Here is a 25,679-nt window from a genome sequence, read left to right as displayed (position 1 = left end):
TTGCTGGTTCGTAGACGAGATTTTGCCGCGTGGACTCAACAAAAGACTCAATGGAGAATTTACAAAAAAACAGCAGAGCGTGAAAAAAAACAAAAAACAGGACGGACATTCAAACTTTTTTTCCCGACGTACGCAAAAACGACGAAAAAACAAAACAAATGTGTGCAGTTCTGTGGGTTTGAAAGATGAAAGTGCTGCCGTGTGAAATGACGATGATGACGAATCACGAAAACACAAATAAAACCAACAATTCCCACAGTACGGAGAAGGATGATGTCAAAATCCTAAAACAGGCTTTTTTCAATTCACGACTTTTACCTCGGAATTCTGCCTCGTTTATCTTTAAAACTCATATTTGGCCCTAATCCTCTTCTGAACGATGGTTACTAAATCCAAACTGTTCCAGTCCTTCATTCATGTCTGAGTTTGACCAGAAGCTAAAACAAAATTAAAAAAAAAGGGAAAAACTGAGAAAAATTTGGTTCATTAATTTATTTTTTGGTAAAAGGTTTTTTTTCCATGGCACCGGGTTTTTAATGTTCTTTTTACGTTAAAACTACATTTTGTCACATTACATTTTAAAGGGAAAAGTGGTGATTTAAGGTGAAAATAAAAATATTTAAGTTGTAAAATGTATATTTCATTAAGTGAAATGTGCAAATCTTAATTCAGAATCTGGTGAATGGACGAAACGTATGATCGATTTGTTATTATTCGGAACACAAGTCATTTTCAGGTTTGAAAAAAAATTCAAATTTAATTTGAATTTTTCCGTCTTTGCGCATCATTGATGATGTCATCAATCGGCGACGGGTTTTCGTTAAATTGGCAACAGTGAGACGTTAAAGGCACAAAGCAGTTTAGAGTCATTAGAGAATATAATAATAATAATATATTTAAACAAAGTTGACAATAATAAACCAGATTAAAAATCACAGTAGTTCCCTTTTAATAAAAAAAAAAAAACGGTGACGGTTTATTTATTTGTTTTAAATCGAGCCAAGTCCGACAAATTCAAACGTCTGCTTCTTTCTTAACGTAAAAGAATTCAAACCTGTCAACAAACTGATTTTTAAACAAAATAACATTCAAGCAATATTTCACTAAAGCGCTAAATCTGTAAATTGTCGCTTCAATTCTGTATTTTTTCCGTTTAACACAAAAACTAAAAGATGTGGACAATAAACAAAGATGGAGAACAACTTACATCCAGGTCGCCCCCTGGTGGCCGGTCACGGTCTAAGTCGTAAATCCTGCCCCTCGGTGGCCGGTGACAGTAACACTAATAATTCCTACCCAAAAAACTGTTTGGTTTAATAATTTATTGATACAAAAACAGGTTGAGACGTCGTGATTGGCAGCTGGTACCGACTCCCGATTGGTCGGGAGTAGTGGGGTGCGTTCCATTTGTAGTCGGAACTGGGGAATTTCCGACGAGCTAACGCACCAATCCCAACATTTGATCCCAAGATGGCAGCCACCGTACAAACACTGCAAATTTTGTGTTATGTTTCACGATAAAACAGTCGTACGCAACGTACTGTTTTTTTTATTTATCGTAGTCATTTTTTTTTAAACAAAGTTTGTGTGCGCCTTGAGATACATTTGCATTTCCGACTTCTAACTGGAACGCTGTGAACTCGGCTGTGAATGCTCCCAGTTCCGACTTCTGATTTAAATGGAATGCAGCGTTGTCCATCTTTATTTACATTCGTGCTGCGTCGCCTGAACTACGTTTGTTTGTTTACTTTTACAAAACAGTAAGAAAAATGCGTGGAATGATTCTGTGGAAATAAACGAAAAGAACGCGACAGCAGACAGGAAGTGACGAGGAGGGGGTGGAGTCAGAGCGGATGCTGGTGAAATTGAACTTTAGTCGCCGGTGTTAAGACTGTGTGTGTGTGTGAGTATTTCCTCCCTAAAAAAAGCACGTACAGTGTTTTAAAAAAAAAAGAAAAAGCGGCAAACGTACGACTCAGCGTCTTGTAATTTTTTTTTTCTGTTTCAAATATATATCCTGTTCGTACGAGACGCGAGTGTCAACATAAAAGCCGACAAACACTGCAACGCTACGACTACGCAAACTTTAATTTAATTCTACTTCCGTCACGTGGTACGCGCTCAGACTAAGCCCCGCACCTTAACGTCACTACGACTACAAACAATGTGACGGCGAGGCTTCGGCGCAGACCCTGCGGCTGCGTCACGTTGACAGTTTAACCTTCAGTAAAGAGGGAGGGGTGGAGGGAGAAGACGGTGGCAGGAATATGGCGGCGGCGTGACGAATGGCAGAAGCAAGAGAGGAAGAACACCACCGAGCCCCCGAGGCCTCCGTTCAAACACGCCCTCCGTCCCCTCCAGTGGGGAATGTAACGTGAACAGTGTGTGTGTGTGCGTGTGTGCGGTGTGTGTGAAGCGAGCGTGTGAGGGGTCGGCGAGCTCCTAGCAGTCTTCGTCCTTGTCGTCCATTACACCTTTGAGTCGCAGGCGGGCGAAGTCCTCGAAGACGAAGTCGTCGTCCTGGGAGATGCTGCTGTGGACGCAGAAGTCACAAGTGTTACGTTAGCGGCGGCCCGCGAGACGTCAATGTGGCGACAAACGAGGTTTAACTCACTTTGTGTCGAATTCTATTAAGTTGGTGTCGATGGGCGGGTCCATCTCTGGCACAGCTGGAACACACGCACAGACAGACACATCAGCAAATTTGGTGCCCCCTAGCACCGAAACCATGTGACATAAAGTGAAGATTTAGACAGATTTTAGTCATAATTTTGTTCCGAGTGACTTCACCAAATTAGGAATTGATCACAATAAAACTCTAGGAGGAATTTCTTCAAATACTGCACGTACCAAACTGCCAAAATAGCAGTTTGATCCAAAATGGCTGCCCCTGTTGAGTTTTGAATATAGAAACGTTGGCGCCCCCTAGCGCCCAAACCATTTGACATTAAAGCAAATCAGCATTGAGATCCCCCCCCAAAAAAGTTCTGATGCTGTGTCAGAAATGGAGTAAAGAGACACGCCCTGGTGGCAGAACATGAGACATGTGGGCGTGGACTCACCTGACTGTGGGCGGGACAGTGGCAGCTCCACAGGTTTAGGATGCATTAAAATGAAGGGCAGCTCCACCGACACATCCCTAACACACACACACACACACACACACACACACACACAGTGATGTTTACGACAAAAACAGAATCATCTTAGGAAAATAAAAACACAATTGGATCCACTTCAGTCTACATTGAGTTTAAACCAGGTTAAATCATCATGATCTAGTTTCTGAAGAGTCTTTGGTTCAAACCTAATGTAAACAGAAGAGGATCCACTGGTTTAATAATTTACACTTAAACTGGATTAAAATGGGTTTAAACTAGTTTAGATTGGTTAAATATGATGGGGAAACATTAAATTTAAACCAGTTTACATCTTCAAACCAGGTTTATATGGTTTGTCTTAATCTAGGAGAAATCTTTTCAAACCAATTTAAACTGGTTTGTGTGTTGTTTAATCCAGATTACAGTCGTATTTTAACTCTTGTTAAACCAGGCTGTTTGAAATGAGAAGTGAGGCTGTTGTTCACATTTACCTCTCCAACATGCCTCGCAGCAGCCTGGGGGAGGGAGGGAGGGAGGGAGGGAGGGGGGCGGACACAGGGGGGAGGAGGAGGGAAACAGGAAGCCAAAAACACAGAGGGAGATGAAATGAAAAGCAGGAGGCAACATGTTGACAACAAACAGTGACGGGCAACAACAGCAGAGTCTGAGGATGAAGCAGAAATCTGAAGCTGAGCTTCACCAGTGTCACGCTCAGGCCCCGCCCCCACAGGCCCTGCCCACAGTTTCACTTACACCAACAAAATAAAAGTCTCACTTTCTGTTCATCCACACTCAAACAAACCCCGCAGTTTTCAAATTAAAAGCTCCTAGTTTCCGTTTTGTCACACTAAAACTCAACCCTGTATTTTTCAGAATAAATTTATTTTTAACTATTGTAATAGAAAGTTCACTCTGTTTAAAAATGTTGAGGCTTTTATTTTTAAACAGGAGTGATTCCAGTGTGTGTCAGACTGTTTCCTGTTGCCGTGCACACACACACACATTTATAACAGCCAACGACGTTGAATTCGGTGAAGCTCAGCCTCAAACATTTCATCAGCAAAGTACAGACAGGAAGTGATGTCAGCAGAGTGGGAGGAGCTTGTGTGTGTGTTACCCGCCACGTGAGACCACCAGCTTCACTTTGACTCTGTAGGAAACCAGGATTCCCAGAACCTCTTTGTTGGTGACGTCCTTCACACTGAAACACACACATTCACAGCGCTGTGGGTCATGTGACAGCACTGACACACCTGTGCGTGTGTGTGTGTGTGTGTGTGTGTGTGTGTGTGTGTGTGTGTGTGCGTGTGTACGTTACATGGTGGACGAGGCCAGGTTGGTGTCTTCATGTTTGAGTTTTCCGTCCAGAGCGAGTCCTCTCTTCTCTCTGTTCTTGTCGAGCGTCGGGGTCAGAGTGTAAACCTTACAGAAGGTGGAGCTGGACGACACCTGGTCGCTGCGGAGACACGTGTAACATGTTGTTGTCAATCACAGAAGCCCCACCCAGACTGCTTTACACTCATTTAAACGAGTTAAAACACTTAAAAAGCGTCCAGTGTGTAAAAATTAGATAAGAAATTGAAGATAAAATAACTTTACAGGTGTACAGTGTAATTTATTAATTTTTAACTGGTATAAACCAAGTTATTCATATTTAAAACCAGTTTACTTTTTTTTATAACTATAACATGTGATTTAATAGAAAAAAAAATCTGTTTAACTGAAATGAACATTTGACACGTTACAGTTTTAAGATAAAATATGAATAAAAAAAAGTTTTGATTGACGTGTTTGTGTTTATGTTGTTTTTTGTGAGACTCACTCTGCTTCAAGCTGAGCAACTGGACATTTATACTGCGCCGTACTGAAGAGACAGATGTCTGCATACTGACGCACTGCAGACACACACACACCATTAATGACAGCTAAATCATCTTTTCTATTTCAAGGGAGGAAAGAAAGAAAGATAGAAGGTGAAGGAGAGGAAGGGAGGAAGTGGACAGAGACGTACCAGAGATCTTCACTCTCTTCACCGTCTTGGTCGAGTTGTTGGTGACGTGAACGTTGACGCTGATTGGCTCACCATGGTAATACAGCTACACACACACACACACACACAGTTTTTATGGTCACATGACAAAAAACGTGGACTTTCACTTTTGTGTTTATCGATTTTACTTTATTATTTCATCATCTGATTTCAGTGTGTGTGTGTGTGTGTGTGTGTGTGTGTACCTCTTTGTCCAGAGACGCCTCCAGGTGCAGAGATCTGTCGGACATGAGGAAACTGCGAGTCGTCTCCACCATGGGCTGAGGACCAGGTTTCTCTGGAGCATACTGAACCTTCCTGATCACCAGACGCACCGAGTTCCTGCTCTCACACACACACGGTAAGCACACTTGGACACTGACAGAAGCAGCAGAGACTCACTCGCTCCCCCACTCACTCACTCACCTCTTGTGAATCTTCTCTTCTATCGACTTGGCGCAGAAGGCTCTAATCTCAAAGTCGACACCGCAGGCCTGACGAGGACAAACCATGTTAATGTGAATGGATGTTTTTATTTGAATGTTGATGATGACCCTCCTGTGTCGATGATGTCATCTGATGTAATGAGGTTTTTACACCAGCAGAGGGCAAACTCCAACCTCAGTGATCAAAGTGCAGGAGACAAATCTGAGGCTTCTTCTTCTATTGGAATTCTTGAATGATTTGGTTTTTTTCTCCCAGAGTTTTTGTAAATGAACAAACTTGTCTGCGTTTGTAGACACAGATCAAAGATGAACAACATTAAAAACTGTGTCAAAGCCACGGCGCCACCTGCTGTCAGGACCAGCACAATGCCGAGCTGCCATCGAGCAATCAATATATCAATGACATTCCTGATGAAGACACGAAAGCCTTGTATTGATTAGTCTTACGAGTTAGTAAAGGAGACGAGAGAGAGGTCACATGACGCAGCTGTGTGTGTTACCTTTCCAGTGTCCTCTGGGCCTGGCTGTAAAGTGACTGAACAGGGCAGGTTCTGAGGAATCTGAAACAAACAAAACTTTGACGTCACACTTCTTTCTTCACCATCATCACACACATACAGACCTTTGACCTTTGCCCTACACTCACCAGTTATTCCATCCTAACATTCATTGAACAAAAACAGTAAACAAAACAATAATGTGTTTAAAAAAAAAAACACAGAACAACACTTAAGAACAAGGCCTTGTGACATTTGACCCTGTGTGTGTTGTTCATAAAGATTGTTTTTAAAATCCCGTCAACATGGCTGAGCTGGCACGATAGGCAGTGTTTTTCGTCTCCATGACGACGAGGACAGAGTGTGTGTGTGTGTGAGAGATCGCTCAGTGATTGATTCATGGAAATAATCTGCAGATTAATCTGTGACAGAGGTCACAAGACCTTGTCTTCACTGACAAACAGATTAACAGCTGAGGACGACACACACACAAACACACACAGGTGATGATGTCATCACGCTGCGACTCACAGTGAAGTAGAACGGGTGAGCATGTTGACCCAGTTTCTTCAGCAGCCGCTCCTGAAGACGACTGTTGGGTTTCTTTTCCTCAGGAACTGGAGGGAAGGCCTGACACACACACGCACACACACACACACACACACGCACATTCACACACACACTGTTACACAGCAGCAAACATCAGTGTGATAATCAATCGGGAGACAAATGAATGTATGAGACAGCTGTGTGTGTGTGCGTGTGTGTGCATGTGTGTGCATGTGCATGTGTGTGCGTGTGACCTGGAAGGTGGAGATGTACAGATCCTTCCTGAACGACAGACCGAGAACGTCCAGGTCTTCACGACCGTAACGAAATGCACACGTCAGAGTGACGAAGACTGAGGAGGAGGAAGAGGAGGAAGGGGAGGGTCATGATCGCAGACACTTCCTGTCAGTTACATCTTCCCTTTTTTTAATTTCACTGACATTCATTTTATTTTCACTGAAATGTATTATTATTATTATTGTTATTATTATTATTATTATTAATAACAATAATAATAATAATAACAACAATAATAATGATCTCTTAAATATCACATTATTAGCAGTGATGGACGCTCTGACCACAGGAGGGCGCCGCCATCTTACCTTTCCTGTCCTTCAGATACTCAGGGTCTACGAGGATCACGCCGTCTGTCATGACAAGAAGACAAGAGGCGCGTCAACTCAAGACCCCGCCCACACTTCAGGTGACTATACTCGCCACTAGGGGGCGGGCTCTTCTGTTTATATCAGTGGATTCCACTGCAGTAAAGTGCCAACATCAGCAATTTTTCTATTACGTTACTTCCGATATTTAGGACACCCGATATATTGCAAATGCTTTGGAATCTAATCTAATGTTACCGTTAGCTGGAATTTCCCGATTTCAAGCTCCTATTTTATTCCGATATTTTGAAACTACATATTTGACACTTCTACATATATATCGCTAATTTTAGAAACCCGATGTCTATATATCGCAATATTTTGAAATATTTCTGTACATCGCGATATTTCACAACTACATTCTATATGTTTCTAAATTATTTTGAAACTTTATATTTGTGTCAAATATATAGTTTCAAATGTACGACATCGAAGATATAGTTTGATAGAAGTCATTTTTGGGGCTATCCGAAAGCCAATATCGACCAATACCGATATTGTGCCGATAATATCATCAAATTAACTCACCAACTGGATCCACATGGTCCAGGTGATCCACAAAGTCTCTCTTTCCCAGGTAAACTGTGACCTGCACAGGGAGAATAATGATTATTATGATTATTATGATGAGGAGTCAGATTTTGCTGCTGAAAAAAGACAAAGAGGAAGTGACTCACTTTACAGTTGGGGCTTGACTTCTTGAAAACTCTGCAAAGTTTGGAAACAGGAAGAAGAAGAAGAAGAAGAAGAAGAAGTTCAGTTTGAAATAAATAAATAAATCGCTGTCACATAATAACAGAGAATATTTGGTGAAATCATTTGAGGAAACGTGTCAGACGATGTATAGACGCCATTTCGACACGGGCAGGAAACCACGGCAACAGAAACACTCGGGATGTTCGGGCAGGACAGTGGCTTAAGTTTGTGCGTGATCGTGCGGATAGGGACGTAGATATCATCACTTGTGCAAAAACACATCAAGTGCACTCACTAAACACTTGCTGCTGCTGCCACCTTGTGGTATAAACGCAGTTTTTCCCCGATGTGGGCAGGGCTGCAGACAAAGGAATGCACTGTGGAGCTCAAACTGAACTTGACGTTTAAATAAGTTCACGCGTGTGAATATGTCCCGTCTGCCTGCATCGTGGATTGACATGTCATCATTTCAAGAGGTGACAGAAAACGCTGCGCTTCTTTCGTTCCTCCGTGTTTTCATGTAAGAATACGGCAGCAGAGATTAAAGTGTGTGTGCACACACGCCCTGAGTCTACATCAGTATTTGTGTTTAGATCGTTGTCTGTTTGACTTTCTGATAAACTGCGACCACACGGTTTCATACAGCCGCCAGGCTCGTGAAGCCACGCCCCCCCACCCCCCTGCAGAGCCACAATGATGTCAAACCTGATTCAAAACAAATTATTTAATAATGAAATTAATTATCCAACCACCGAGAACTGCAACAATGAGCCAACAATAAATGAACCATTATTTATCCTGAACGCAGGTCCCTGAACACACCATCGTCAGGGGAAAAAAAATTATTCAGCCACTTAGTCAAAGATTTACCGAATATAATCTACCTCAGATTCAAGTCTATGATATTTTAATTAGTTTTTGTTCCACTGTTAGAGAGGAAACTGATGTTTCTCTCTCACACCAAACCCCATAGAGAAAATCAGGGGTTTCAGCTCGCGGGGACACAGGAGCTGCTGGTCTACTGCTGCCTCATTTCTTAGTTTGTGTCACAGGTGAATCTGAACAAAATGCCAAACTGACAAATTTAGAAATAATAAATAAAACTTAGTGATGGAGGCAGCAGTGGATCAACAACTCCTGTATGCCGTGATGTTAAAATCACTGATTTTCTCTATGGACTTTGGTGTGGGAGAGTGAGTGGTTTACAAACTTCACTTTCCTGTTGGAAAAGTCTAACGGTGAGATAAAGACGTGACAGTGGCTCATGTCTGAAATAATCCCATGCCTGTTATGACAACACTTTAATCCCCCGCTCCTTTCAGATGTCAAATAAAGTGGACCCGCGTCAACCCGGGTCAGACAGGGTTTGGACCGCCGCAGCTCGACTTGACAGCCGTCACAAAAACCACAAACCAAAACGAGGAAACGCGACCACTTCCTGGTCGCGGCGGCACACAAACAGGAAGTAACTGAGTGCAGTTTTTGTCCTCTTGACATTTAAAGCAGTTCAGAGAAAAACACGAGGCGAGGCGTTCAGGGTAAACAAGTCAGCGAGAGTGGCGGCGGCGTGGAGACACACAGCCTTTTTACGCTTGGCTGCTCGCTTCTAAAACACTCCAGTCACGATGGATGAAAAACCTGCGGGGACCAAAGTGTGGTCCTCCTGTGAGCAGAGTCTGCGTCATGTCACGTTCAAGTCTGGACACGAAACACACAGATCTTTAACTTCATTAAAAGACGTTCATTAGAGAGAGAGAGAGAGAGAGAGTTGTTTATCTCTGAATTAACCCTTTCATCTTTCATTCATTCACTCGCTTGCTTGCTTTTCAGGTGATTTGATTTGCTGCAGTTTGAGGAGTTTTCAGTTCAAATGTATTTATTTTCGTTATTCTTTCAAAATAAAGTATGTTTTTATGTTAGCTTTCATTTTAGTAGTTATTCCTACAAAATAAAATGCCCATTTTGATGTTATATTTTCTTTTAGTCATTATTCTTTCAAAATAAAGTACGTTTTTATGTGAGCTTTCATTTTAGTAGTTATTCCTACAAAAGAAAGTACATGTTTTTATGTTAGCTTTCATTTCAGTAGTCATTCCTTCAAAATAAAGTACATGTTTTTATGTCAGCTTTCATTTAATTAGTCATTCCTTCAAAATAAAGTACATGGTTTTATTATCTTTGGTTTTTGGTGTTACTCCTACAAAATAAAGTACCCTTTTTTTTAAAGTTATCCTTTGGTTTTTTGTGAATTCTTACAAAATAAAGTACACACTTGTCTTATCAGAGGAAGACAACAGTCAGACGACTCTGTGACTAATTATAATATTAAAAACATGTGCTAAATTGGCATCAAAGCTGAAAACAGTCAGATGGTTATAATAAAGTGATTATGATTTGATTGGTTGATTCAGTTTTCTACAAACAAACAAAAAATCAAAACATCCTCAAAACAGTCAACAGCTTCTTTGTCTGTGGTCAACATCAGTTTAGTTGTTTGTTTGCTGATGAAAAATGGAGACAAACAAACAAACAAACAAACAAACAGGAGCTGAAAGTTTCCATGAGACGATGCCTTCACTGACCTTTACCAGCATTCAGTGTCTGAACTTCCCTGTTCTGGAACTGCTACTTACAGAACTGAAACACGTGTGTGTTGGTGGACAGAGGTCAAAGGTCAGAGGTCTCAGTCTCTGGATAAAGACATTGATCAGGTTTGATTGAAGACTGCTGTAAAACGCCATCATGGTGGACACTTCTAAATCAGTCCATATCAATAATTGTCAGACGAAGTAATCTATAGTTTGGGGTTTTTATATATACACATGTATATATGTGTGTATATATATATATATATATATGTGTGTTGTTTTTGTCAATCTCTCAACTAACTTCCTGTCCAGTGTCATAAAACCTCTGTTCACATCTTCTCACTGTTAGACAGTTTGTAAACCACTCACTCTCCCACACCAAAGCCCATAGAGAAAATCAGCGATTTAAGCTCACAGCACACAGGAGTTGTTGATCCACTGCTGCCTCCTCGACGAAGTTCAAATGTCTTGTTCTGTAAAATTCTGTACTTTGTTCAGATTGAACTCAGTGACACAAAAAGACCACACGAGGCAGCAGTAGACCAGCGGCTCCTGTTTCCCCGCCAGCTAAAATCACTGATTTTCTCTATGGGGTTTGGTGTGGGAGAGTGAGTGGTTTACAAACTTCTGTTTCCTGTTGGAAAAGTCCGTCGAACAGTGAGATAAAGATGTAAACATGTTCTTAAGACATCATCGACTTGAACTGACGTAGATTTTATTTGTTGAGTCTTTTTACAAAGTGGCTTAAAACATTTTATTCCCCCTCTCACATAGAGAGCAGTCAGCACTGATGGTGTTTAAAATCCCTGAATACATGCCCACTTCAAAAAAACAACAACCCACAAACAAACCCTGAACTATCCCTTTAATGTTCCAAACCACCAGGAAACACAGAGACAACCTTCACACCACACCTGTTTCCTAACAGGAAGTAACCAGGAGGTTGCCCGTGGGCGGGGACAGGAAGTTTGAGACAGAAATGGAAAGTCAACGTCTTTCGATGTTTAATAAAAAAAAAAACCCACCGGAGACACAAAATTCACTCCATCATATAAAAAACTAAAAAAATCTCGATTTTACACAAATTCAGGTGAAAAAAACAAACAAACAAACATAAAAACAAAGCACAACTGTCTTTGTTTCCACGCCATGTAAACAACCTCAGATTAAACGCAGAGTCTGCACTTTAAACCCCAGTCAGCAGATTATTCAAAACACTGTGCAGGAGAGAGAAACACGAAGCACGTCCTATAAGAACTGATATCTTTTATTGGTTATTGATCTATTCATTCTATAAGGATTAAACACACACGAGTGTCACTTCGTCCCATTTTTTGTTGTTTTTTCCACGAGAGGAAAACATCTTAAAAAGTTGTCAAATCTGAGAGCGGTCAGTTATTGTTAGTTCAGTTGATACTGATACTCTGCACAAATTAATGCACTGAAAACTTATCATTTATCCACTATTTTATGTTTAAAAAATTACTTAGTGTTTTTTTTCCTGTTTTGATGTGAAATCAACAGCAGATTAATCAATAAGTTTCAAACCTGCCGACACTTATGCATAACGTGCTTTAAATGTGTTAAATCTTATAAAGTGGACCTTTTTAAAGAATGTTATTGTTTCGTTTCTCATATTGCTCTTTTATATTGTCAATATTGCCCCATTCTGTCATTTTCTATCTTTATAAAGCTCTTTGTGACGTGGTCTGGAAGGTGCTGCTTCATAAAGAAAGTTCATTCTCATTATATTTATAGTTACCTGCACTAACATGATTATGATTCTGTCCCCTTGCTCAATTGGAAATAGTAATATTGGATCTTCTTCTCTTTCTGTTCTGCTTCTGTTGTTGTTGCTGATGCTAACCCTTTTTTTGTTGAAATTATCTTACGATGTAGAGTAAGGGGAGTGATAACATTTTGGTGGCAGAAAGGCAAATCTAAATAGTAATCATTTAAATCTTGGTTTTGATTTCTTAACCATTTTGTTGTCAAATGTGACTCGAGCTAAATTGACGCTTCCTCTGCCTATCAACATCATTATTATAATTACAACAGTAATTACTCAGTCACAGATGGAGAACATGCACGACTCGCACATGAGAACATAATCATACTCATTATAAGGCTGAAAACAGGCTACGCGGGTACCAGGCTAAACCCACACCAAACTAAACTCCATTGGAGAAAACGTCAATTTAATAAGCTCCTGTGACCCCAGCGGGTTTTTAACACATCTCTGAATCTCTGATGGAACTTTTTAAGTCATTCTTTAAATCGGCTTCCTTGCCGTTCACCGAACACCGCTTTAAAGCAATAAAAATGTCCAGTTTTCCGCCGGTCGATACCGCCCACCGCGGCCGTATTTTGGTGGTAAATCACCGTGGGAATCCGTGTTAACATCACAACAACACTGCGTTAAATGCACTGTATGTACAGTGGCAGTATGTGGAACAGATTAAATAACAATGAAAATAATAATCTGATAAAAAAGTGTGTAATCAGCTGCAGCGGTTACATGTTGAAAAGTGACAGATTAGTAAGCAGCAGCAGCGTCCAGTCCGCTTAGCTAACCCCACCCTGCTCTGCTAACTTGGCCTCCACCGAAGACGAGGTCATCGCCCCGGGAAGAATGGACCGCCGACCGCGGTGAAGCTGACTCATGCGTGGGTCATGTTTTCACCAAGCACTGACTAATGTCTGCAGCGCAGCCCGAGAAATGCTGCCGCCGCCCGAGTCACCGGAGGCTCGGCTAAAGCTGCCGAAGTGCGTGAGCTCCGTGGCTAACTAGCGTTAGCTGCAGCCTTGTGAGCTCCTACCTGGTGCCCGCCTTGTCCCCCATCTCCTCGGCAGGCGGACGGCAGCAGGATCCCGACACACGGAGCCCGGACTCGGTGAAGACTGGAAAATGAGCGTTAGTTCGGACAGCTCCGCTCACGCTCACCAACACCGACACCGTCCATCCACCGCCACACAGACAGCTAACTAGTTAGTATGCTAATTTAATTTAGCGCCGCCTCGATCCTCTGGCTTCCGCAAAGGCAGGATGTGTGTGTCTGTGTGTGTGTGCGTGTGCTCGCGCGTCCTTGCACAATAGTGTTCGCCAACATGAAAACATGAAGCGTCGAGATGAACGTTAAAGAAAAAAAATTGATTCATCATCAGAAAGACAAGAGGAGGAAGCAAGGAGAGGAGACAAGGAGATGAGTGAGAAAAGGAGACAAGGAGAAGAGGTGATTAGGGAGAGGAAGATTGAGGAAAGGAGATGAGGAGTGAGGCCATGAATGATGGATTGAGGAAAGGAGACAAGGAGAGGAGCAGGTTTCCATTTATCAAGCACACAACATTAGTTTATCAGTATTTAAAACAGTTTATTTATTATTTACAGCTCACAGTCAGAGTCGTGTTGACTTCTCCCAGCACATGAACGCGCCACACCGTTAAATCCGGACGATGTAGGAGTCCGAGTGTGTGACGTATCGGACCCAACGCTGCGACGGTCCCGGCTGGACGGGCGACAGGCGGAGGAAGCGGATCTGTAGCCCAGTGGCCGTGACCTTTGGCAGCTCAAAGGTCAGACCGACCGGACCGACCTCCAACATGGACGCCGAGCTGAGGCCGGGGACCTCCAGCTGGATTAAAAACAAACAAAAACAAGACGTGTAAAAAGATTTTGGGGGAAAAGACACAAATGGCCCATGGTTAAGCCCCGCCTTCTAACACAGACGAGCCAATCACAGCGTCAGGAGCGTCACTTTTCTGTAGATTTGATTTTTATTTGATTTCACCAAATACAAGAGAGTCAAGATCGAGACAGTTTTCCCCTTATATTGAGACAGTTTTCCTCTTATAATGAGATAATTTTCCCTTTATATCGAGATAGTTTTCCCTTTATATCGAGATAGTTTTCCCCTTATATTGAGACAGTTTTCCTCTTATACTGAGATCATTTTCCCACGATATTGAGATAGTTTTCCCGTTATATCGAGATAGTTTTCCCCTTATATCGAGACAGTTTTCCTCTTATACTGAGATAATTTTCCCACAAAATCGAGATAGTTTTCCCACCTTTCGAGAGATAGTTTTCCCTTTATATAGATAGTTTTCCCTTATATCGAGATAGTTTTCCCTTTATATCAAGATAGTTTTCCTTATATTGAGACAGTTTTCCTTTATATCGAGACAGTTTTCTCTTATACTAGAGATCATTTTCCCAAAACAAAGATAGTTTTCCTTTATATCGAGATAGTTTTCCCCTTTTATGTCAGACACAGTTTTCTAATATGAGACAGTTTTCCCCTTATATCGAGAGACTTGTTTTTCCCTTATATATGAATGTTTTCCCCTTATGCGAAAATAGTTTTTTCCCCTTATATTGGGGCAGTTAGAGATAGTTTTCCTTATTAGACAGCGGAACTTTCCCCTTTATAGACAGTTTTCCCCTTATATCAAGACAGTTTTCCTCTTATACTGAGATAATTTTCCCACAATATTGAGTTAATTTTCCCACAATATCGAGATAGTTTTCCCCTTATATCGAGATAGTTTTCCCCTTATAGAGACAGTTTCCCCATTATGACAGTTTTCGAGACAGTTTTCCCCCTTATAGTGATTTTCCTATGCTCCGAGACAGTTTTCCCCTTTATATGGAGACAGTTTTCCCCTTATATGGCACAGTTTTCTCCCATACTGAGATAATTTTCCCACAATATTGAATTTTCCCACATGTCCCGAGATAGTTTCCCCTTACTCTCCAGAATGGTTTCCAGATAGTTTTTCCCCTTTCCCCTTATAGAGACAGTTTTCCCTTATATCGAGACAGTTTTCCCTTATTACACGTAGAGAGACAGTTTTCCTTATATATCGAGACAGACAGTTATATCAAGACAGTTTTCCCCTTATATCGAGACAGTTTCCTTTTATACTGGGACAACTTTTCCCAATATTGAGATAATTTCTCCCACATGCTCGAGATAGTTTCCCTTTTGAGATAGTTATCCTTATGTCGAGAGTTTTCCCCTTATGCTAGACAGTTTTCCCTTATAGAATTTTTCCTACAATATTGGGATAATTTTCCCACAATATTAAGAGATAGTTTTCCCTTGTATGAGATAGTTTTCCTTTTATATTGAGAGTTTTCCTCTTATATTGAGATAAGTTTTTCCACAATATGAGATAGTTTTCCTTTTATATCGAGATAGTTTTCCCTTTATATCGAGATAGTTTTCCAGAGATAGTTTCCTTATATCAAGACATTTTGTCCCTTAAATCGAGATGGTTTTCCCCTTAAATCGAGATAGTTTTCCCTTTATATTGAGACAGTTTTCCCCTTATATCGAGACAGTTTTCCTCTTATATTGAGATAATTTTCCCACAATATTGAGATAGTTTTCCCTTTATATCGAGATAGTTTTCCCTTTATATCGAGACAGTTTTCCCATTATATTGAGATAGTTTTCCCATTATTCCCATTATCCTCGAGATAGTTTTCCCATTATATCGAGATAGTTTTCCCCTTATATCGAGACAGTATTGACAGTGTGCGTGTGTGCTGACCTTGAACACAGCGGACAGTTGTGTCCCTCCTGTGCAGCGGGGAACAGTCCACACCACAGACCTGTTCTGAGGCTTCAGCTCACAGCTCTGCTCTGGGCTGCTGAGCTCCTGTGAAAAACTGACACACACACACACACACACACACACACACACACACACACACACACACACACACACACACACACACACAGGTGTCAGCGCTGCGTTTGTGTCTAAACGTCTGTTTTGCATGTTCACACTCTTCGTCATCATCATCAGGACAAAGAGTCCAGTGAGCGTGAGCAGGAAGTTGGCACAGAGATAACATGTGGATTTTCTTTCATGATACCTGAAAAACTTTCCTCATGGTTCCATGAGCTCACGTTTGTCTTCAGACGTTTCTGTCGACTATTTTCTCCTTTAAATGGAAACGATGTCCTTAAACGTCTTTGTTTTGGTCCTCAAACCAAAGTGGGTTCAGTTTAAATGATTTTTCTTTTCTTTCTTTGACATACACATGAATATACTTTGACAGGTTCTTCTTCCCATGTCTTTTGAGTTTTTATTTATTTGTTTTCTTTTGTTTAACGTCATCACTCTGGTTTAACGGCGATGTTTTGTTTCGTCAGCACGTTTCATTTCCATGAGTTTTCCCTAACAAAGCAGCAAAAACATGTCTCTGACGTCTCTTCCTGCTTTGTTAAAAAAAATAAACAACAACATTTGACTGTGAGCGTCTCACCTCACACAGCCTTTAGGAACAGGAACAGAGACGGACACATTGATGGTGGCGCTGCAGAGACACATCATCATCATCATCATCATCATCTTCATCTTCATCTTCATGTATTAACCCTCCATGTTCATTACTGTGATTAAAAACCTCTCCTCTGATTAACCCTCACAGGAAAATCAGTGAGTCACCACTTCACCACATTTGAGAGATTAAAAAAGTGTGTGTGTGTGTGCTGACCTCTTTGGAGGAAGATCACAGCGGAGCTTCAAGTAGATCAGCAGTCTGTAGAAAAAGAAAAAGAAGAGCAGCACACCTTCAAACTGACCTTTAATGACCTTTAATGACCTACAGATTCTTCTTTACCTTCCTCCGTTGTCTCGCTCGATGGTCGGGAAGAGGCGGAAAGGAGGAGGCGTGGGCAGGTCGTCACTCAGCTGGTACTGCATCACTGTTTGCTGCAAACCCACGAGAACAAGTTTTATTTATGAACCACTCTGTCATCAGAGAGTTAAGGTCTTTTGTTTAACGTATTGTTACATGACGTCACATCTGACTGTGCTGTGAGCGCCCCCTACTGCTGAGAACCAGCCTGAGTCACCGAGGCTCAATCTCACTGAAAACATGGCTGCCAGCAGAAAGGTTTTAGCCACCTAATAAAAGATCTTAAGTCTACGATGTCTTAAGAACATGTTCACGCCTTTATCTCACTGTGAGACAGACTTTTCCAACAGGAAACTGAAGTTTGTAAACCAAACCTCACAGAGAAAATCACTGATTTTAGCTCACAGGGACACAGGAGCTGCTGGTCCTCTTTGTGGTCACTTTGTGTCACTGACGTGAATCTGAACAAAGGATTATAAATGCCGAGGTGACAAAATAAGACCTTTGAACTTAGTGATGGAGGCAGCAGTGGATCAACAACTTCTGTGTGTGTGATGTTAAAATCACTGATTTTCTCTATGGGCTTTGGTGTGAGAGAGTGAGTGGTTTACAAGCTTACAAACAAAAAAAAACAAAAAACTTATACATCGCACTTATGACTAGCACTTCATAGTTTGGCTTACTTGAAGCTCTTACTTACTTCTAGCTCTTATTTGTAACCAAATGTTTAAATGCACTTATTGTAAGTCGCTTTGGATAAAAGCGTCTGCTAAATGACATGTAATGTAAGATATACTAACAATGATAATAATAATAATAATAATAATGATGATTATAATAATACCGATTACAATACCTCTCCCTGACTCGGACAGAGCCGCAGGATTCGGTGGTTGTCAAACTCGTCCAGTCTCACCGCCTGATGGAAGCTGCACTCGTCAACGCGCACCGCCGCCCCGTAACCTGAACAACAAAACATCACAGTTATGACTTAGTGTCTCACTTTAACCGCCAGCAATTAAGACAATTAACATGAACAAAGGAGTGAACGAGTGAATGGAAGACAAACGCTTTTATAACTTGAAATGAAACGGCATGTCACGTGAAGTCAATTTTAGGGGGGCTGTATGTGGCCCACGGAACACGGGTTTGAGACCTGTGTGTGTGTACCTCTGAGCTGTGACTTGCCGATGCTGAACTCTTCATTCAGACCGATTCTCATCTCTGTTTCAAGAAAAAAAAGGATTGTTATTTATTGAACAGGGACAAAGCAGTTTAACTTAGTTCCAGGACAGAGTGTGAAGCTGGTGTTTAGAGCAACTGCTAATTTACAACTCCACTCTTTTACACACACTTTTACTGTATGTAAAACACATGATAAAAAGCTGCAAATAAACAAACAAGGACATTTGGCTAAAATCAAAGTGAAACTCATTTGCTTTGAATCCCAGTAAATGCAGAGTTCACAGCGAAATGAAGTAACCTCGCAAATTTCAAGTTCCCCTAACTGGATGTATGCTGCTGCTGCTGCTTCTGTTTTTATGAGCGCAATCATCATCATAAAACATTGGTTTTGTGTCTTTTCGATACATTAGGAAATAGTCACAGTGACCGAAAGTCTGAAAAATGTAAAGTTTGTTTCCTTCACAAAAAATGATATGAGCTCATAACGTCCACCGCAACTGTTGCTTTTCCCAAAAATGTTTTTTTATTTACTTGACTGGCCCCCGACTGACCAGACGAGACCGTCAGTGGCCCACAGGTCATTTGAGTTTGAGACCCCTGCACTAGAGAAAATCAGTGATTTTAACATCACAGCACACAGGAGTTGTTGATCCACTGCTGCCTCCATCACTAAGTTCAAATGTCTTATTTGTCACTTCAGCTTTTGAAAATCTTCGTTCAGATTGACATCAGTGACACAAAGTGACCACACGAGGCAGCAGTAGACCAGCAGCTCCTGTGTGCTGTGATGCAAAAGTCACTGATTTTCCCTATGAGGTTTGGTGTGTGAGAGTGAGTGGTTTGTGAGATAAAGACGTGAAACATGTTCTTAAGACATCGTAGATTTGATGAGCAATTGTGTTATGAGCACATTGTGTTACATTTGTGTTACTGACAGAAAAACACGGATTAGCGAATTGGAGTCGACCTCACCTGAGCAGCTCGGCATGTAGCACTTGACTCTGATCTCTCCTTCCACGTCTGCCTTCATCACGACACCCTGAGGGAGGAGGAGGAGGAGGAGACTCGTCAGTAACACGTGAACACATGTGACCTTCGTCATCATCCTCATCATCATCACTCACGTTAGAGCCGATGACGACCGACAGTCTCTCGATCACGTCCACAAATATCTGACTCTTTCCTCCCTGCAGAGAAACACATGTGTGAGTGAGTGAAGTGGTGATGTTTGAGTGAAGTGGTGAATAAACTGGACTTTCATTCAGTTGTTGTTTTTTTCCTCAAACACAAAGTTCATGATTCAAAAATTCACCAAATAAAACGTTCACAGGATTCCTGAGGAGGAAGAGGAGGAGGAGAAGAGAAGAAGAGGAGGAAGAGGGGGAAGAAGAAGAGGATAACCTGCTCTCTGCTGGACTGGATTGGTCTGGTCGCAGCAGAACTTGGAGCCACTTTACTTTGCTGTGTTTCTGCTCCAAACTACAACAAACAACAACACAAACAAGACAACATGTCAACAACAACAAAACCAGCACAGGCTCTGTCACAGTGTCTCTGTGCAGTGTATGAACTCTCTCAGTTCTGTGTGACCTCTGTGTGACTGACCAGGCCAACGTTGCTCAGGTCGAACAGACTGAAGGGTTTGGAGGAAACAGCTTCAGTCTGGATGAAGTTCTTCAGGACGTCAGAGGACGTCGTCTGTACGTAACCGTAGTCCTGAGACACACACACACACCACACATACAGCAGTCATTGTTTCTGTGTAAATATTTCTGTCACAGGGGGGCGCTGTGATGAGGAGGTCACTCACCACGACCTCGTCCAGCAGCTCGTAGATGAGAGCGAAGTTCATCTGCACCGACTTCTCTGACAGAGAGCCGCAGTAATCTTTCACCAGAGCAGCCAGTCTGAGGATACATACACACACACACACACACACATACACAATAACCATCACTTCCCTTCACCTTAAACCCAGTTCTACCCCTAAGACCAGGTCTTAACCCTGACCAAGCCCTTTAAAGACGTGAGGACGTCACAGACATAAGTTCACACACTAGTTCTTCGCTCTATTCGCCCCTCGAAAACAAACCTGTTGAGGAACTCGATGATGGTGAAGGGGGAGGAGTCTTGCGTCGTCGTGGCGACCCAGTACAGTCCTCCCTGCCTGATGTGGACATAGTGAAGATCTTTGTGACTCTGCAAAACCACACAGGAATTATGTTAATTATGTTGCATTCAAGGTCCACTACTTCCTGTCAGGGTCAGTCCTTGAACGGCAAAGTCACAGGCCACTTCCCCAATATTCCCATGGTCGCTGTGACAACGCCCTTTTGAATCCGGGAGACCTTTTAGTAACTTTTCATCTTTGAGGTGTCCAGTAGTGTTTTTTTCTGATTTACGTGCCAATTGTCGTCCAACAGACTGTTTTGCCAAATAATGTATGAGCTGGTATGAAATTCAAGTTTCGACTGACAACACACAGCGACACGGGGGGGGGTTACCATGACAACTGGAGGCTGGTCTCCAGGCAGTGCCGTGACCTTCTCGTAGAAAACGCTGACGACATCAATTCCTGCTTCTCCGCGGACTAATGGTCGGTGTTAAGAACATTTAAACAACAGTTCCTTAACTTAACAGAGTAATAACGATAATAACAGTAGCAGTAGTAATTGTTTTTGAACTGTGGGGAAAACAAGGATACAGTCTTTATAGATGAGGTGATCGCCCTTTGACGACAAGATGAAGAGCTGAGAGATCATCCTCCTCCTCCTGATGAGACAAACCCAAAATAATCCATTAACTGAACGTTGGAAAACAAATACAAGTCGTTTCATCACTGTGACACAGTGGCTCCCCCTGCTGGCAACAGTGGAAACATGTTGGCTTTCAGTAGCATCGTTTTAAAATACCTATAAAAGGCACCTTTAAAATGTATGTAAAAATCCATCCAGGTTGGACCAAACCCCACTCAATATTCTGCCAATTTAAGGATTTTTTTACTCATACACAAGCCCTTCTGACTAAAGTCTGTTTTCAGCATCCGTGTGTAACATTGGGCAGATTATTCATTATGTATGCATCATTTACACATATATAATACATATGTAATACGCTGCACCGTTTGCCTTTTATTTACAAACACTACAGTGTTCACTCCACTCTTATGTGAACAGAAAGTAGCAGTTGAACCAACTGAACCAGAGACGAAGTCGGTCAGTTACAAGACTAAACTAAAACACATTTCAAATGTGATGTTTCATTTTGTCTTGCGCCGAATTTCTCAGAAAACCTACACGAGTCAGAAAAAGCCCTTTTTGTTCTTTTAACGCGCACACATGGTGTTTAAACACGACGACGTTTGTTTAATTGAGTGAAATTGGAAGCAGGTTTGGATTTGAACAGTGAGCGAGTAACCCAGCGGAGCAACCACATAATGTCAGGTTCTGTTTCACTTACCTGAAGCAGGCAATCAACAAAAACGAGATGATTTGTTCAAAATAATGTATTTCTCGAATTTATTGTAATTCATCCATGGAAATCATGTGACAGGTGACGGTGCTGTAGCTAGCAGAATCCGCGAACTAATGCACACGTGTTAAAATAAACGGGACTGCGCCGAAAAACGTCTACATACAACTCTGTTTATGTTACATTAAAGACATGAAAGACACTTCCATTTGTGTTGCCTCATATATCTGACTGTTCCCGGATCAGCCGACAGACCAGTGTTTACAACCTGGGTCAGCACACAGTGATTAGACGCACAGCGCCACCTAGTGTACGGGCGGTTAATTTCCATGAGTCATAATAATCGAAATGAGTCAAATAAATGCCACAATTTTGGATTGTTGTATATAATTTTGTCTTTTTACGTTCATGGAAGTCTATCGTAAAATTTTAGGACGTGTTTTGTTTCTGGTTAGTCATTTTTGTCACATTTAGCCTGCAGTTGAGACATCCAGGCAGCAGGCGGCAGCACAGGCGGGGAACTCGAACGGAAACGGCTCATGTCAGCGGATTAGCACCGCGCTAGCACCAGGATTAGCATCAGTGTCTGTTCCGCACAGTTCAACATGAAGTAAGTGAACCCCTTAATATAAACGATATTGTTTATATCCCAGGTTTTTAATCAATCGGGTGTTTTTAGAAAAGTAGAAAACCATAAAGTGTCTTTAATCGGAATAGAGATGCAAATACTATTGTCCCCATTCAGAATTGACTCTGTCCTCAAACAAGTCCAGACAATATCAGGATATACAGTGCATCATCAGGGCTGCAACTAATGATTATTTTATCGATTAATCGGGTACATAAAAGGTCAGGTCAAAAGAGATTCAGTTTCAATGATTACGTTGTTTATGTGCAGCAAAGAAACCAGAAAATATTCACGTTTAAGAAGCTGAAAAATAACAGAAATTTGTTTTTAACTATTCTGTTGTTTTAACCCCCAGCCCAATTTATTGATCTAAATAGTTGATGTTGATCTACGAATAATCCAATAATCGAATAATTGTTGCAGCTCTGTGCGAGGTCAGATATAAAGATGATGTTATATGATCAGTGTATGATTGAACGTATTGATAACAGCGTGAACTCTGTGGTGTTTTTCAGTCCGCTGACGAAGGTGAAGCTGATCAACGAGCTCAACGAGCGCGAGGCTGACCTCGGGGTCAAGGATTCCGTTTCCTGGCACAGCGTGTACAAAGACAGTGCCTGGGTCTTTGTTGGTGAGAGACACCACATTTTCCATTCATTTATCTCCTCAATTGGTCCATAAAATATCAGGGAATGTAGAAAAGTTGGACACAATATTCTCAGAATGTCTTGTTTTTGTCATATGAAGCAAAGAAAGCAGGAAATATTCACATTTTGAAGTGGACTGAGACGCTTCCTTGCTTCCTGTTTGTGACGTCTGTCTCCCTGTCTCCACAGGTGGATTTCCATACGAGCTGACAGAAGGCGACATCATCTGCGTCTTCTCTCAGTACGTACATACACACACCTCTGGGACAGACGGAGGAATGTCCTCCACCCGTGTCAAAGCTGTGATAAATAATAACAAAATAAAATAATAGAATAGAATGAGAAGCATACTCCACAGTTTAGTCCATGAAACATTTTATGCCCATTTTTTAAACATATGCACAGAAATCTGAAGTAAAAGTTTGGGGACCCAAAAAAAACCCTGTCACCCATCAGTGGGTCCCAACCCAGACTTTGGGAACCACTTTTTTGCTTCTTGAGCAGCCCGTCACCTCACCCCAGTAACTCACGCTAGATTTCACCTCTTGCCCGAACAGGTACGGCGAGATTGTGAACATCAACCTGGTGCGAGACAAGAAGACGGGAAAGTCCAAGGGTTTCTGCTTCATCTGCTACGAGGACCAGAGGAGCACAGTCCTCGCTGTGGACAACTTCAACGGCATCAAGGTGAGGCAGCGCTGTCAGCACACGCACACTTACCTGTATGACATCATCAACGCGCGACACACCTGGTTCACCAGCAGTCCACTTGGCATTTGTGGGTTGCGTCTTGTTTTTTCTTGACCAAAATAATCGCGATTTACACTTATACCACATAGGTGTGGGTGGGGGGGATTGGTTATTGTTTGGTGACTAAATCTCGATATTGTATTGTGACTAAATATCATGATATTGTATTGTGACGTGATATCGTGGTAATATCGTTTGGAGACTAAACATATCGTATTGTGATGTGATATTGTGATAATATCATCGTGAATAAGTATCATGATAATATCGTCTTGTGGCGTTACCTTTTAATTGTAAATAAAATAATTAAGTTCTGAAATTACTGAAAAGATGCAGTGTGTGGCACTGCGACAAATCATTAGTGTTATATGTCGGAGAATTAAACAGCATTTTCACATCACTCACATGGAATGTTAGCGATTTTCCTCTGGTCATTATCGTATTATTCCAATTCTCTGCCATCGAGTTATTGCGAGTGCTTTTTATTGCAACATGTGATACAATCGCATTTCGTCCCATTGCAGTGAGATTTTGTAACAAAGCGTTTTTTTTGGATTCAGATCAAAGGTCGGACCATCCGCGTGGACCACGTCAAAGACTATCGTCCTCCGAAAGACTATGAGGACATTGACGACGTGACCAAGCGCCTGAGGGAGGAGGGCTGTGCACCGAAAGCTTCCAAGTCTCCGTCGTCTCCCTCAGAGGACGATGAGCAGCCCAACGTTCCAGTGAAGAAGCTGAAGAAAGGTGAGGACATCTGTGATTTTGAATCTAGTGGATGGAGGCAGCAGTGGATCGGCAGCTCCTGTGTCCCTGTGAGCTAAAATCACTGATTTTCTCTATGGGGTTTGGTGTGAGAGAGAGTGGTTTACAAACTTCAGTTTCCTGTTACTTGACCCTTTTTTATTGATAAAATCAACATCAGGACAAGTCTACGATGTCTTAAGAAGATGTTCACGTCTTTATCTCACTGTGAGACAGACTTCCAACAGGAAACTGAAGTTTGTAAACCACTCACTCTCACAAACCAAACCCCATAGAGAAAATATGTGATTTCAACATCACAGCACACAGGAGTTGTTGACCCACTGCTGCCTCCATCACTGGTTGGAGGTGGTTTACAAATTTCAGGTCCTCACCAAAGTGTCCCTTTAATGTGTCCTGTTTTTCTGTTTCAGAAAAAAAAGAAAAGAAAAAAAGGAAGAAAGACAAGAAGAAGAAAGAGAAGGAGTGGGGGAGACGAGCGTCTTCCTCCTCCTCTGCATCACCTCCTCCTCCTCCTCCTCCTCCTCCTCCCCCCGTCAGAGTCAAAGAGGAAAAAGAGGACAGCGCCTATGACAAGTACAAACAGAGGGGGGCGCCACTGGGAGGACAACAGAACGGACAGAGAGTAGCAGAGGAGAGGCGAGAGGAGGATAGGAGGAGACGTCACGAACGAGAGGGAGACAGACAAAGAGAGACCGAGAGAGACAAAGACAGACGAGGAGAGGAGGACAGGAGGAGAGACGTGGACAGAGAGGACAGGCGAAGAGACGTGGACAGAGAGGACAGGCGGAGAGATGTGGACAGAGAGGACGAGAGGAGAAAAGAGACAGAGCGGGACAGAGAGGACAGGAGGAGAGACGGAGACAACAGACGAAGAGACAGGCAGCGATAGAAGATGCAGGCATAGTTTCTAGTTTCATAGAGTTTTTTGTTTTTTTCCATATTAAACTTTTTCCTTTTCTGAATTAAATTTTCTATGGCAACTTATTTTAACATGTTAATTATACGGG

The 25,679-nt window shown here is 41.9% G+C and overlaps 3 protein-coding genes and 1 long non-coding RNA gene across 7 annotated transcripts; 2 read left to right on the top strand and 2 right to left on the bottom strand.

Annotated features, from left to right (window-relative positions):
* Positions 1-1,307: 1,307 nt before the first annotated feature.
* Positions 1,308-13,599, bottom strand: arrb2a (arrestin, beta 2a). Of its 2 annotated transcripts, none has more exons than XR_006361608.1 (16): positions 13,391-13,599; positions 7,965-7,995; positions 7,816-7,876; positions 7,228-7,272; positions 6,877-6,974; positions 6,605-6,703; positions 6,077-6,136; positions 5,557-5,624; positions 5,337-5,472; positions 5,113-5,197; positions 4,924-4,996; positions 4,420-4,557; positions 3,593-4,302; positions 3,063-3,139; positions 2,615-2,669; positions 1,308-2,533 (listed from the first exon to the last, which is right to left on the bottom strand). XR_006361608.1 is itself a non-coding variant. In XM_044042475.1 (16 exons), the coding sequence occupies exons 1-16, from the start codon at positions 13,411-13,413 to the stop codon at positions 2,443-2,445; spliced, it is 1,224 nt and encodes a 407-aa protein (XP_043898410.1). In that variant the 5' UTR covers positions 13,414-13,599; the 3' UTR covers positions 1,308-2,442. The 2 variants fall into 2 exon arrangements, 1 of the variants encoding a protein (XP_043898410.1); XM_044042475.1 differs by having other exon boundaries at positions 4,219-4,302.
* LOC122779870 lies at positions 5,431-9,897 on the top strand. Of its 2 annotated transcripts, none has more exons than XR_006361620.1 (3): positions 5,431-5,491; positions 7,185-7,328; positions 9,306-9,897. It is a non-coding gene; the product is annotated as an uncharacterized LOC122779870 (long non-coding RNA). The 2 variants fall into 2 exon arrangements; XR_006361619.1 differs by lacking the exon at positions 5,431-5,491 and adding an exon at positions 6,945-7,026.
* Positions 13,600-13,917: 318 nt separating the features above from the next.
* On the bottom strand, positions 13,918-22,146 carry ap4m1 (adaptor related protein complex 4 subunit mu 1). 2 transcript variants are annotated; one of them, XM_044042471.1, is made up of 16 exons: positions 21,868-22,146; positions 21,113-21,180; positions 20,913-20,998; positions 20,501-20,607; positions 20,219-20,315; positions 20,014-20,124; positions 19,810-19,887; positions 19,533-19,595; positions 19,381-19,447; positions 18,394-18,447; positions 18,080-18,186; positions 17,206-17,297; positions 17,080-17,124; positions 16,849-16,899; positions 16,128-16,245; positions 13,918-14,203 (listed from the first exon to the last, which is right to left on the bottom strand). In XM_044042471.1, the coding sequence occupies exons 2-16, from the start codon at positions 21,168-21,170 to the stop codon at positions 14,012-14,014; spliced, it is 1,326 nt and encodes a 441-aa protein (XP_043898406.1). In that variant the 5' UTR covers positions 21,171-21,180; positions 21,868-22,146; the 3' UTR covers positions 13,918-14,011. The 2 variants fall into 2 exon arrangements, with proteins under 2 accessions (XP_043898406.1, XP_043898407.1); XM_044042472.1 differs by lacking the exon at positions 16,849-16,899.
* A 268-nt stretch (positions 22,147-22,414) lies between these two features.
* On the top strand, positions 22,415-25,634 carry rbmx2 (RNA binding motif protein X-linked 2). Its single transcript, XM_044042520.1, has 7 exons — positions 22,415-22,489; positions 23,023-23,138; positions 23,344-23,395; positions 23,712-23,841; positions 24,465-24,651; positions 25,083-25,411; positions 25,478-25,634. The coding sequence occupies exons 1-7, from the start codon at positions 22,485-22,487 to the stop codon at positions 25,559-25,561; spliced, it is 903 nt and encodes a 300-aa protein (XP_043898455.1). The 5' UTR covers positions 22,415-22,484; the 3' UTR covers positions 25,562-25,634.
* The last annotated feature ends 45 nt before the right edge of the window (positions 25,635-25,679 follow it).

This window comes from Solea senegalensis, linkage group LG13, assembly GCF_019176455.1.
Source record: "Solea senegalensis isolate Sse05_10M linkage group LG13, IFAPA_SoseM_1, whole genome shotgun sequence".
Lineage (NCBI taxonomy): Eukaryota > Metazoa > Chordata > Actinopteri > Pleuronectiformes > Soleidae > Solea > Solea senegalensis.
Note: the sequence above shows the minus strand (reverse complement) of the source record. Positions and strands in the feature narration are given on the sequence as shown.

Bases quoted from the DNA above. Each gene is read 5' to 3' on its own strand.
- arrb2a (XM_044042475.1), bottom strand. From the start codon at position 13,413: ATGGGGGACAAGGCGGGCACCAG. The intron at 4,997-5,112 runs GTACGTCTCTGT...GTGTGTCTGCAG, and splicing joins GAAGAGAGTGAAGATCTCTG to TGCGTCAGTATGCAGACATC. The intron at 2,534-2,614 runs GTGAGTTAAACC...CTGCGTCCACAG, and splicing joins TTAATAGAATTCGACACAAA to CAGCATCTCCCAGGACGACG.
- ap4m1 (XM_044042471.1), bottom strand. From the start codon at position 21,170: ATGATCTCTCAGCTCTTCATCTTGTCGTCAAAGGGCGATCACCTCATC. The intron at 20,608-20,912 runs GTAACCCCCCCC...GTGGTTTTGCAG, and splicing joins ACCAGCCTCCAGTTGTCATG to AGTCACAAAGATCTTCACTA. The intron at 19,888-20,013 runs GTCAGTCACACA...TGTTTGTTGTAG, and splicing joins ACCTGAGCAACGTTGGCCTG to TTTGGAGCAGAAACACAGCA.
- rbmx2 (XM_044042520.1), top strand. The intron at 24,652-25,082 runs GTGAGGACATCT...TTTCTGTTTCAG, and splicing joins AGTGAAGAAGCTGAAGAAAG to AAAAAAAAGAAAAGAAAAAA. The intron at 25,412-25,477 runs GTGGACAGAGAG...GTGGACAGAGAG, and splicing joins AGGAGGACAGGAGGAGAGAC to GACGAGAGGAGAAAAGAGAC.